Source organism: Eublepharis macularius, chromosome 2 (assembly GCF_028583425.1).
Source record: "Eublepharis macularius isolate TG4126 chromosome 2, MPM_Emac_v1.0, whole genome shotgun sequence".
NCBI lineage: Eukaryota > Metazoa > Chordata > Lepidosauria > Squamata > Eublepharidae > Eublepharis > Eublepharis macularius.
The window spans coordinates 158,127,705-158,141,318 of NC_072791.1; the positions used below are offsets into that span (position 1 = coordinate 158,127,705).

General features: G+C 39.2%; 1 protein-coding gene across 1 annotated transcript in view; it reads left to right on the plus strand.

The window, feature by feature from the left end:
• The window catches only part of MAP3K2 (mitogen-activated protein kinase kinase kinase 2), a 50,887-nt gene that overhangs the window by 22,023 nt on the left and 15,250 nt on the right, over positions 1-13,614 (plus strand). Inside the window, exons 8-15 of the mRNA XM_054970385.1 lie at positions 4,144-4,274; positions 5,288-5,367; positions 5,487-5,554; positions 6,048-6,140; positions 6,348-6,554; positions 7,166-7,314; positions 11,006-11,137; positions 13,294-13,423. Coding sequence (XP_054826360.1) covers positions 4,144-4,274; positions 5,288-5,367; positions 5,487-5,554; positions 6,048-6,140; positions 6,348-6,554; positions 7,166-7,314; positions 11,006-11,137; positions 13,294-13,423 — 990 coding nt within the window. The remainder of the gene's footprint in view (positions 1-4,143; positions 4,275-5,287; positions 5,368-5,486; positions 5,555-6,047; positions 6,141-6,347; positions 6,555-7,165; positions 7,315-11,005; positions 11,138-13,293; positions 13,424-13,614) is intronic.

The window sequence follows — 13,614 nt, forward strand, 5'->3', positions numbered from 1 at the left end:
CCTGCTTCTTTCTCTCCTTCCCACCTATAAACCAACCTGCCTTTTATCTGCCTCCTATCTTCAGCTATATTTAGTATTTATTTTCTTCACTTATATGATGCCTTTTTCTACAATAGGAACTCAAAGCAGCTTACCTCATTCTCCTCTCTATTTTACCCTCACAACAACCCTGTGAGCTAGATTATGCTGCCTGTGTATGACTGGCCAAGGTCTCCCAGTGAACTTCCACAGAAGAGTGGGGATTTGAACGTGGGTCTCCTAGATCATAGTCTGAAACTCTAACTACTACATCACACTAGCTTTCATGGGTTGGCTGTTGTTGAACAGTAGCAAGTAGCGGTCCTGAGTAAGTCATGCAAGGCATGTGATAACAATAGGGTTGCCAGGTTCCTTTAGTCCCCCAGCAGGAGACTGGGTGCCTGGCACTTACCTTGGCTTGGCATCAGTGTCTTAACTTGCGTGCACAGACAACACGCATGTGCTCCTGGCGTATGTGATGACGTCACTTCCGGGAAGTGACGTCATCACGAGGGTCAGAGGGCGGCCTGGGAGTGCTCCCACACTTGCCAAAGGGCTGAACCCGCCCCCCCCCTGCGGGCCCAGTTCGTCCTGAAACGGGCCCATTGCAGGGCGTGGGAGCGTGCTGCGCCGCCCAGGGGTGCATCCCGGGGGGTGCGCCCCTGCTGGCCAGGTAAGTGGGGGCAAGGTGGGAGCAGGGAATCCCTGCTCCCTGTTGGGGAATTGCAAGCCTAAGTAGCAAATTGTCAAGTGGTTTCTGCAGGGCCTGGTTCTGATGACTCCTCCTTTAAAGGCCTGGAAAGGGCCCTGCCCCCTGCTTTTTGCAGACAGAAACCAAGTAGTGAAATCTGCCAATACTGTTGTTGCCTTTCGGAAGCTACTGAGGGCATTCATTTCTTAAAGCTACAGGTTTTTCTCCTATTATTTTGGGCAGTTTAAACCTCCATTATTATTATTTTTTAGTTTTTTTAAGAGTTCAGGTTTTTCTGTAGAAAGGTCTTTTCTGTCTATTCATGGCTCAAGTCTCTGGATTTAAGTATCCACAGATACTTTGTCAGTGTTGATCATTGAATATATCTGATGTGTAGTAATATAGCAGATAGTTTTTATGTCTGTATGGAAGACTATCAGTAGAATGCTTGGTTCTTATTAAATGTTTATCATATACACCATGCTGCTGCTTTCCACTCCTCTTTATTCAGAGTCTTGTAAATATTAACTTCCTTTTTGCCATTCTTGTTGCATACTCAAGTAACATGGTGCTTGTGGATTTTAAAAAATGCTGGTTTGACTACAGCAAATGTATCTGGAAGCTCAGGCTTGCTTTATCATTAGTAGTATAGTCGCTCAGATGATGTTATTGATAACTACTTAGAAAATATGAAGGTTGCTTCCTGAATTATGAATATATTTTTGTCATAGGATAAACCTTTTGATATCATGTTGTTTGGTTTCTGCTTTATGTTACTTTGAACACATACACTTTCCCCTCATCAAACTAAAGGTTTACGCACTAGCAGAGTTTCCAACATGAATGTATATGAGATTGACAGACCAATTTCTTTTAATTTTTAATGTTTGCCATATTTTGAAAGTCCAGGTGCATGAGCAAAGGAAGGTTCTGTGGTTTGGTGTCTCACTGTGCTTCGATTTGTCTGGCTTACGACTTTGGGAGCAGAGGAACACTGTGAGAACTTGTTGAGTAATAGTGCTGTCATTTTTCAATGCAGACTCCATAACAAGCCATATTCTTAACAGATGGCGGTGTTGCAATGCAAATGTAACTTGACATTTCCTCTTAACTGTTTGCTGAAGCTGCTGGTCCACAATCTTTTTTTGCAAGCTTGTTTCATTATGCCACCAACACTTTTGCTGTAGATTAGTAGGTATTTTCCCCCAAAGCTTCATCATCATAATTTGTACAAAGTATAGGGGATTGTTTTGTGAGGTCTGGAGTTGTATGTATTCTTTGGTTCTCCACTTCCCAGAATTTGTGTGATCACATTTTAGCTAGATCTCCCGTTTTTATACTGGGTGTATTTAATCTGTTCTTTGATTAGTATCTGCCATGCAATAGATACCCCCTCCCATAGCTCATCTGACAAAGAGAGCTGTGGTTCTCAAAAGCTTATGCTACAATAAAGTTGGTTAGTCTTAAAGGTGCTACAGGACTCTTTACTATTTTGCCTTTCATAGCCGGAACTGGTCTGGTCTTAAGTCAATTGCCCTGGAATTGTTTTAGAGTTTAGCCAGGCATTTTGCATGATACTTCGCTTTCATTATAGTGTTGCCAGAATTTAGGTTTGGAAATAAGTTAGCTTTGGTGTCATCCATTTTCACAGACCACCTTGTCTGTGTTGCAGGTTGTAATGGAAAATAACACATAACGAGATGGTTGAACATTTGCAGGAAGACATATCTTTGTGGGTTTAATTAAAGATCATTTGAAGTTGGTTGTTTAGAAAAATTGTATTTCATTTTTCATAGTCTTCATAGTAAGTAGGGTTGTACAACAGTGTAAATTTTGGGGGCACTTAGATTTCTTAGAGGGAGTTTTCCCATTTCACTGGAGTTTTCATAATGGTTCTGCCAATCTGTTTCTACTCATATAGTACATTGATATTTTTGAAGTCCTTGAGGTAGTTGTCCCTAGTAACTCAGCCTTTATTTGCAGATGCCTGAGTGGAGTTTGCAGCATAGCACAAATCATCATTTAGGTCTCTAGATACAATAAGCTTATAGGTGCAAGCTGTTTGTAATGGCCAAGAGTGTATTTGCTGACTAGTTTAAAACAACTTGGTGCCTCCAGTGTTATTACCTTTAATTAGAAGGTAATAACGTCTGGTAGCATCTGAAAAAGAAACATGAAAATTGGACATGAATATTACTTATAGCTAACAAAATGTTACAATTTTAATGTTAACAGATTCTATAACAACAACCAGCACAAATGGCACCATGAATTTTTTCTTATCTTATAGGGAAAGCTTTGTTACAAATAAAGCCGCCATTTTTGTGTGGCTGCTATGTTGGAATTTGCATTATCCAAGGTGGATCCACAATGTAAACTGATATCTACAGTACTGAGAAAGCTGTTGACCTTGCCAGAGCTTGTGAGGGTTTTTTTTTTATCATACAACAGAAAAACTAGGATGAGTAGAGGAGGAGGCTGCAAACAGAGTTGGGGAATAGTTTAGTAGTCAGAATTATGCAACTCATTACAGGAATGGAAGGAGCCCCATTAGATTCTGTGAAATGGATGTGAGAATTCCAGATATATAGAACAGGAGATACTATTTTTGATAACAGCTATATTACAGAGATGGTTGGGTATTCCCAGGGTTGGGTATACCCAACAACCAGGGTTGGGTATTCTTCATCCCCCCCTTTAAAATACCATATTTGTACTCACAGTGAAAGATGACAAGCGCAAACTACATGCTTCCTTTTTAAAACTGTTGAAGTGGTAAAATGACAGGCTGCTGGCCTGGCCTGCAGGGTGGGTGACTGTGGAGAGACTATGTATGGTACTCACATTTAGTATTGTGTGAAGCACTTGACTCAAGCACAAAAAACTTGGAAAATGCTGTAATTTTTTTTAATGTCCTGCTGGTGGGGCAGTACTTTGTCAGTGTTGTAGGCAGTAACCAATACTTGGCTTGTTTCGCTTGTCCTACAGCATTTCAAAATTGTGCCGGGAAGGGATGCCGGGGGTGGTGGTGGTGGTGGTTGGAATTGCTTATTCCCAGTTAGCTTGCAGATTAAATTGTATGAAATTATAGTTTTATTGTAGCGAGACTTCTAACCAAAGGGAGAGGGGGGGTATATTTTGATCCGTCAAAAGATCTGCTAATTTGGAACACACCACCACGTAGAGAATTAGCTCTGCTAATTGGATAAAACTCAGATCTTTCCACAAGCGGTGCATCAGATGAATAAGGAGAGATTGAAACATACAATTAATGATTAAATAATGTAAAAATAATAAAATTTCTACCTTGCAGGCAATGTGGAAGTTTAACAAAGCAAATTCTTTGCTTTTGAAATCAAATAAGTGAATTATTCTGGGGACGGTAAAGGATTTTTATGATCATCTACTCAAACAGATTTCTTAAAAATTAAAAGGTTACTATGCTCGTGATAGAAGCTCACCTCCTCCAGGATACATTCCAGATGATCTGCACCAGGTGGCCCGGAATGGGTCATTCACCAGTATCAACAGTGAGGGAGAGTTCATTCCAGAAAGCATGGATCAGGCAAGTCTCCCCCCCCCCCCCATTCTTGTATTTGGTGAAAAGGGCATTTGCATGCAGGCTGTTGCTGTTCACTTTTCTACCCATTATATCATGTGTGCACACTGTTTTCCAAGTGGGATTCTGCATCTTGCTAGGTGAAGACAAAAATTCCCATCCAGATAGTTTTGTATCACAGTTTATTCAAATAACTTATCTCTAGGAAGTTGAAGATCTCCTCCCTTCTTCTTACACTTAGTATATAATGCATAGTTAATTCCTCTAAAGTTAATCCCTCTAAAGTTAATTCCAATTTCACTAGTCTCAAGATTTTCCCATCAGCCTTTCAGTAGCTCATGGGCATCCCAATTGACTACCTAACATATAGGATAAAGGAAAGGAACGTGTATTATTTACAGTGAAGTTCTTCTGTTTGGAGTTTTTCTTCCTGAATCCCAGTATATTGGATAGTGGTAGATATCATAGATTCTTGCTGCTGGGGTGTTAACCAAAAAGAAAAAGGACAACAAGACTATTTTATTTTTCTTTCAGTGTCAGTGGATGCTTTTAACATCGTGTTCTCAATTTTTTTTGTAACAACCTTCCCTCTTAAGACTTCCAATTCATATAATACTTGTTCTGTAGCTTCTCCACCTCCTGAAGAAAGTAGAGGAACTTCATCTGAAGTATAAACATTTCCTTTTCTCAATTTGCCCAGAAAGAAGGGCTAGAAAAGAACCTGTAGAGGCTGTATTTAATATGTACAATTAAGACAAGACTAATTGGTGCCCTTTGAGAGCAAGACCTACTCATGAATGAAAATGTAGCTCCTGTCTTGCTAGGCATTTTTCTGCTGTATAGACACCCTTTGACATTTCAGCTCAGTCTCTGCTTGTGAGCATTGGCAGAGGTATCATACTCTAGCAATTGCTCTATTCCCTGAATTTTTTAGTCATCTTTTGAGGGATGGATGCATGGCAGTTTGACTGAAGCACTCTGTTGTTGATAATTCTTCAGTACGTTGCACTTTCTTCCAGATGTTGGATCCATTATCATTGAGTAGTCCTGAAAACTCTGGCTCTGGAAGCTGCCCCTCTCTTGATAGCCCTTTGGATGGGTAAGAACCACTTGCACGTCTTTCTCTTGCATTCTTTAAAGCTGTTAGTCACAGAATATAATAGCGTTGAGATGGCTTGTTACAAAAGGCTGTAAGAGTCCATCATTGTTTGTTTCTAGAGACAACTATCCCAAATCTCGAATGCCAAGAGCACAGAGCTATCCAGATAACCACCAAGAATTCTCAGGTAGGTAAAATAAATGGGAATAGTTTCTGATTCCACAGTTTAAACCTTTTTATTTGTAATTTGAATTTGTCTCTGTATGCAAGAAGTTTCAGATATTGTGGTTCTGTTTCTCTTGGTCTCAGGTTATAATGACAGAAGTATAGAATGCAAGAATACAACCCTGTATTGTTAAAAAAATAGCTAATACTTAAAAAATTATATCTTTATCTATAAAATTAAACAGGAGTTTATAATCCCCAAATAGAGTAGTACCGCTGTGTTAGATCTGTCTTAATTGAATGTTTGGAATAATTACAATTAGAGAATATTGACTAAGTTACTTGACTTTAAATGTATTCTATATATTTTCTTTTTCTGATAAAGTTGTACTTTTTCTAATGTTGTAGTTTAAATTAAAAATACATATGAAGCGTCTAGAAGTCTTGAAGTCCTTTTTTTGTATTAGTTAAATAGCCAAATGAAAAACCAAGGTAACATTATTTTCCCCTTTCAGATTATGATCTCCCAATATTCGAGAAGTTTGGAAAAGGTGGAACTTACCCTCGAAGGTATCATATTTCATACCATCACCAAGACTACAATGATGGTGAGCTGCAAACTTCTTAACACTATTGGTGAAGGTGTATTGAAACCATTATGGATTTTATAATCAAACATGCATAGAATTTTGTTCTTTTTCATTTCTTTTTCATCTTGTTTTTTAGTTCAGAAATTTTTGCTTTATTTCCCCTGGAAAATGCAATGAAGCTGGTGTTTTGTAGTAGTCCATTGTATGATTTTCTTATTTCTGCAGGTCGTAAAACTTTTCCAAGAGCTAGAAGGACCCAGGGAAATAGCCTACGATCTCCAGTTAGTTTCAGTCCAACTGATCACTCACTGAGCACGAGCAGTGGGAGCAGTGTTTTCTCTCCAGAATACGAGGATGGGCGGATGCGAAGAAGAGGAAGTGACATAGACAATCCTACCCTGACTGTAATGGATATCAGTCCTCCAAGCCGCTGTAAGGAAAAAAAGTTACACTAACTGGGTTGGACCCAGCCTTGCTCCTTTCCCTTTTGGTAAATGGAAGGCATTTTGTGGATTTCCCACCTTGAGCTGCGTCTTTGATTGATCCCTACAGTGCTGTTATAAATAATTTATAGTTTCAGGCTTGTTAAATGGCTACTGAATCCAAAATAGCAAGATATATAATATTCTGCTCTTAGTTTCACAGATCAGATACTGTTAGTCTATGCATTGATGGTACTGCTATACTTGATGAAATATATTGGTAATGTTTGCTAAGTGTTTAAAGATAAATGTCTAGCTTTAGGATGCCTTGTATTCTACAAGCCAGGCAAATGGGATCCCCTTATTTTTTGCCAATTTAGTTTCATTCGTAAGCAGTAATATGTAGGAGTTTCATTAGTAAGCAACATAAATACAAAACTGGTTTAGATTAACTAGATAAACTTTTGGGGAGAAGTAAAAACTAAATTCTTAGATTATAAAATGTAATAAATTTATACATCTGTGTTGCTTACATGAAAAGCTACTAAAAGTTCTGAAGGGTGTGTCTTCTGAACCTTTTTCTATGAGCAACTGAATATCTAAAACCCTTTCTACTTTCAGCCCCACGTGCACCAACAAACTGGAGGCTTGGTAAGCTACTGGGCCAGGGTGCATTTGGCCGAGTTTATCTGTGTTATGATGCAGACACAGGACGAGAACTAGCTGTCAAACAAGTTCAGTTTGATCCTGATAGCCCAGAGACCAGCAAGGTAAGAAAACTGGAAAGGGCAAGTCAGAAATTGTTGTCTCAGTTTTTAACAAAAGATGCATATTCTTAACAGATCTGTGTGCACTCACACGTTTGTACATTTTCATCTTCCCATTAAAGCATGCAAATGATATATGAGCTACTTATTTTAGCTTTAATTACTGCTAGTGAAGCAAAGCTTGACAATTCAGTCGAAAATCCACACAGTATGGAACGTGAATTTTGTCTCTACTACAGTAAATAATGGAAGCAGTGTGCTATTGTTTTGTCTGTCTTGTTTCACTGTCACAATGGAAGAAAGCTGGGAAATGGAAATGACAGTAGTGAAATTTTATCTACAAAACGTATTTGTTGATTACCTCATCACTTCCAAGTATTATATGTAGAAAACTTGGTTGGAATATGTGAATGGAAAAAGAGACTTCCACTGTTAGCAGGATGGAATCTTAGGATCTGATCCAATGGCTAGCCTATTTTTTGTTATTGTTCTTACAAAGTGGCTGTTTTTCTGACTCAAAATGTAACTACTTACTGTTGTGGATATAGATCAAGATGGGTATCTGTGTTAGTCTGTCTGTATCATATTAAAGTTTGTAGATTTGCTCCAACATATGTTCTTTCTGTTAGGTAATTATCTTTTCAAAATCTGTTAAATCTCTTATTCGACCAATAGACTGCTGAATTGCAACTGATAACGAAGCTCAAGACAATGCATCCAATTGGACTGAATCAAGGCCTAGGCTTCCTGTCTCATTACCAATGCTGATTTCTCCACACCCACTGCTCCTCTGCATACCCCACCCTATCCAATCATGCCCACTATTGTTATTCACTGGCTGTTGTCATTCAGCTTTTGTAATCACTCTACTGTCCAAGATATCAGGACAGATGGACTCACATTCTAGCTGTATCTGAAGAAGTGAGCTGTGACTCACGAAAGCTCATACCCTACCCCAAATCCAAATGATTAATGAAATTAGAAGCTGCAGATCTGCTGTATCCGAAGAAGTGAGCTGTGACTCACGAAAACTCATACTCTACCACAAATCCAAATGATTAATGAAATTAGAAGCTGTAGATCTGACTGAAGGGTTGCATAATCATTTTTGGGTAAAGAAAAGAACCCGATCACAACATAAAAGTCATGTAATTAGAGATAAGCCTGTTTAAAATCTGAGATTTGGTAAGAATGTGGAGCCCTCCGACTTCACCAATTATGTCACCAGTAGATGCTTTTTGTGACAAGAATGTGAGGAAAACTAACCTATCAGGATTTATAACCAATCAGGATATGATAAATTCTAAAGGGAAATTTTAAGAAGTGGCAAACAGGCAACGAAGAAGGAAAGAAGATACAATGGCTGGTATGTCTTTCAGCAACTTCTAGATTAAAAGAAGCTGTTCATACTTATAGAGGTCGAATAAGAAATTTAACAGATTTTGAAAAGATAATTACCTAACAGAACGAACATACGTTGGAGCAAATCTACAAACCTTAATATGATACAGAAACAGAACAAGTTAAAATGTGTATGGTGAAATGGATCTAGAATTTTGGAGAAGAGATAGCATTCCAGAAGTGGGAAATTTATGGATGAAAGATGTAAAATTCACTGTAAGCCAAGCATTAAGAGAAAACTGGTATAAGATGTTTTATCAATGGTATATTACCCTGAAAGGTATTGAAAAAATGCAAAAGAGATATATATAGGAATGTGTTGGAAATGCAAAGAAGCAGAAGGTACATGTCCACATGTACCACATGTCCATATGTCCACATATGGTGGACATGAAAAAAAACCCAACAAAATTGAAAAGATATACATGCTGAGATTCATTAGATTTTGAAAATTGTTTTTGCTATGAAACTGGAAACTATGGTGTTGGGAATTCTGCTAGATAATATCGAAAGAACATTAAATGAATTGCTAAGGTGTATGTTGACAGCAGCCAGAGTATCAATGACAACCAAATGGGAAGCGAAAGAATGTCCAACTTGAGAAAATTGGAAAGACAAAATGGGAGAATATGTTGTAATGGCAAAATTTAATGAATTATATAAATAAAAGACTGATTAAAGAATTTGAAAAGAAATGGGAAATTTACTATTCCTGTTACAGATAGAGATTGGAAATAATTGATATAGATTAATTCTATTATGGATTCTAATTTATGGTGGTTATAGAAATTTTGTTTGTTTTAAGTTTCTGATATAATATATAGATATATATGGTACTTGGTAATATAACATAACCATCATTAAAAACTTTTTTTGATATAATATCCTATATATAATCAGTCTCAGATGTAAGATAAGATTACTATCCTACCTTTTGGAAATATTTTAAAATGTACTGGTTTTTTTCTGAACCAATGTTCATAAAGTATAGACATGTTATAAAAGTGTTTTGATTTATATAATGTTAAATATTTTATAGTTATCTAATAATGAGGTTTATCAAGATGGAGAGAAGAAATACTCTTTGAGTATAATTACTGCATTTTGACAGTCCCTATAACGTGTATCTTTATTTTTCTTTTTATTGTAACTAGGGCTGTGCACGGGTGGGTAGATTCGGTATTCCCGCTTCGGAATACCCCCAAATCCAAAGCGGCAAGCCGCTTTGGATTCGGGGTTCGAGAATTGCTTCGGTATGCTCCGTGAAGATTCGGAGCATACTGAAACGAGGGGGGGGACTCCCCACCACCACCACCCACCCTCTCTGGGACAACCCCCCCCCCAGGGAGACCCCTCCACCCCCACCCAATCCTGGGGAGATCCCTCCAACCCCCACCCACTTACCTGTGTTATCAGCTGGGCGGCGGCAGCAGCACAAGGCTGCGTGGCCTGGAGCCTGCTGGTTCCTCTGCTGCTGCACCGCTGCCCAAGCCTGCGGGGTGGTGGGGAAGGCTGGAGCCGCCTCCTCCGGTCCTTCCTGCCCCTCAAATGGCCACGATGTGCCAGCGCCGCGACAGACATTTGAGAAGCAGGAAGGGCTTTCTCCGCCTCCTCCAGCCCTTCCTGCCCCTCAAATGGCCACAACGGCACTGGCACGCCACGGCCATTTGAGGGGCAGGAAGGGCCGGAGGAGGCAGCTCCAGCTTTCCCCACCATCCCACAGGCTCGGGCGGCAGCGCAGCAGCAGCAGAGTAGCTGGCCTGGAGCCACCGCAAGATAGGTGGCAGGGGAGGTGGGGGTTAATGTTTAAAGGGCCCTGCTGCTGCTTGCAAGCAGTGGCTGGGCCCTTAAACAAGCCCTGAAGCTTTCCGAAGCATTTCCGAATGCTTCAGAAAGCTTTGCTTCGGGGAATACCGAAGCATTCTGAATCGGGTTGCTTCAGGTAACTTTACCCGAAGCGCACAGCCCTAATTGTAACTTTAATTCCTCCTTCCTCTTTTCTTTCTGTACCCCTTTATCTGTTTTAAAAATAAAATATATTTTAAAAAAAGAAAGGTTTGCTGCTTTGGAGACCTTGAGTTGTATGGAAAGGCAGCATAGAAATGCTTTAAGTAAGTAATACTAAGCAAGTTGACGGGCATCTCTGTGGCTTCCTTAAGATTCTTCTGCTGTGTTTTAGATATATGTGGGATGAAATGATTAAATGTTAAATTTTGGATTGAATCAGTTCTGAAGTTTCTAAAAACTCAACTTATTATATTCAGATAAATTTTACTATGCTCTTGCTTTTTAGGAGGTAAATGCTCTTGAATGTGAAATTCAGCTGTTGAAAAACCTGCTGCATGAGAGGATTGTTCAGTATTATGGCTGCTTGAGGGACCCCCCAGAAAGAACGCTCTCCATATTCATGGAATATATGCCAGGGGTAAGCCAAAGATCCATGCATAGTGTATGTGTGCACCATCAAGTAAATCACTTTGTGTATAGTGTACATTTTTAAAAAACTTTCCTGCTTGAATGTACTCAATCTTAACACAGAGCATGACACTGCATGCCAATGAAAAGCCCTTATAAATGCTTCCTTCCAGCTGCAACAGTGACTGACTCTTATTTATCATATATTTAGCCTAAGTGGCTGAATCCTCAAGCTGCCTTGAGATCCTGCAAAGTAGAAAGATGGCTAATAAATGTTTTAAGTAAACAAATATTGCTTCCTCTTTATCATGAAATTCGTGGGACAGCCACAAATACTACTCAGAATATTTTTAAATCCTCTTTTCTTTTGATCTTATCCGAGATATTTTGTATTTTTTCTTGCCTCTTCCTCTTCAACTCAGTATTATGCTGTATCAAATGACCTCTCATAAAAGCTTTACTTGCATCCCATACCATTCTCAGATCAGTGGCTTTATTTAAATTAAGTTCAAAAATTATTTTAATATTTACTTATAGTCCTCTTTTTGTAACAATGCTTCATTTAGTCTCCATCTGAAAGTGTTGGATCTTCTTTTACAAGTCACACCTACTGGGTTATGATCCGAAAAAGTCCTTGGTAAAATTTCTACTTTGGAGACTTTAGTAACTAAATCTCTAGAGGTCATAATCATATCTCTCCTTGAAAATGACCAGCTGTAATTATCTTGAATAATTAGTTTGATCCCATTGATAGACTTTAGATATTTTGATTAAATGTGGTCACCTTAACTATTGTCAGTTTTCAGTTTGTACTGTCCTTTGACTAGACATGGGCATGAATCAAAATACAAATCAAATTTTGTGACAAATCGGACCAATTCGTGTATCACAAAAACATGTTTCGTTTTTCATGTAATCCTCAACTTTTAGGGCCAATTTGTTCAATTTGTGAATGCTTCTTGATGCCAGACAGGCTGGCACTGACCATTGATTCCCTAGGCAACATAGGCCCGGAATGTCTTCAGGCCTTTTGTTGCCATGGAAACCCCAATCTTAGCAACATAACCATGATAGGCAGCTCTCCCTGCCGACCTGAGATCTCCTGTTCTATTCTATGAGAGCAACGAGCAGGGGGGAGATGGGCCTTCTGTAGCCATGGGAACACCAATCTCATCCCTCCAAACCCTGTTAGGCAGGTCTGTCTCCCAACCAGAGAGCTCCTGTTCTGCTCTATGTGAGCGTTTCTTATATAAGGCACAGCTCTGTGCCTCCTGCTTTCAGTTCCAGTAGACAGAGGCAGAGGGAGGAGCTGTTGCTGGATTTGGAGTAAGAGAGAGTGGGTTTGGGAGCTTTTGGCTGGAGTCTTTCAAAAGACTCTTTGTTATTTTCTGCTCTTGGCCTTGCTGGGAAGGTTGTTGGGTGAGGGTGCCTTTGAAGTCTCCCTGCAAGTTTGGCATCTCTGGGTATGAACGGGGCCATTATAGGGCCCCAGGATCTGACAAATCACGAACCTAACAATAATTGCATTTGAACTATTTGTCCAATATATTCATAGAGTTCCCCATCTCATCTAACATTAGCATCTAAATTAAACTTCTAGGGGAAAGGTAGATATGTACGTTTAAAAAAAACCCGGATAGCATTTTTAAAAGCCTATTGACAAAGAGCAGTTGAAAAGACATAACTTAGCAAGATTTACACTAAAATAAGTCATCTGTAGATGTACAAAACCCAACTTCTGCCCCCATCTAGAGAACCATGAGTACAGCAGAAGGCTTCATACTGCAGGTACCAGCTACTCAGAATAGGGACCCAAATGGGGTTATACATACAACCCCTATGCTTTACCATGTCATCAGATAGAGGCCTTTTCAGAAAGCAGCATTCTGCATGCCTGCTGCGTGTTTGGCAACCTGTCTCTGTATTCCTGTCACTGGACCATATTCTAACTAGCTTTTATCTAGGAGGTCAAAGATAAAGATGGGCATGAAATGAGGAAAAAACGAACCCTGAGGTTTGTGGTTCATCGCATTCCATGAACCATGAACTTTCACAAAATTGTCTCATTTCATGAAATTATTTGTTCTTAATGGTCTTCCAGAGAGGCAGTTCCACTACTTATGAAGACTACTGTGTTATGTTCAATTTTTTCTTTTTTTCACATAGGGCTCAATTAAAGATCAATTGAAGGCATATGGTGCACTCACGGAGAATGTGACTCGAAAGTATACTCGGCAGATTTTGGAAGGAGTTCATTATTTGCACAGTAACATGATTGTACATAGAGATATTAAAGGTAATGTTGGGGTTGGTTGAATGTTTACCTACTTAGCTGCAAATAAGTAATATAAATTATTAAAATCAAGTGATGATTCCAGTAGGTTGGCATCATAGGATTTGTTTTTAGAGGTTCTGTTGGTAAGGCTATTCCTACAATAAGAATTGTTGGCAGTATTCCAAGATGGGAATCGAGAATGATTGTGTTAG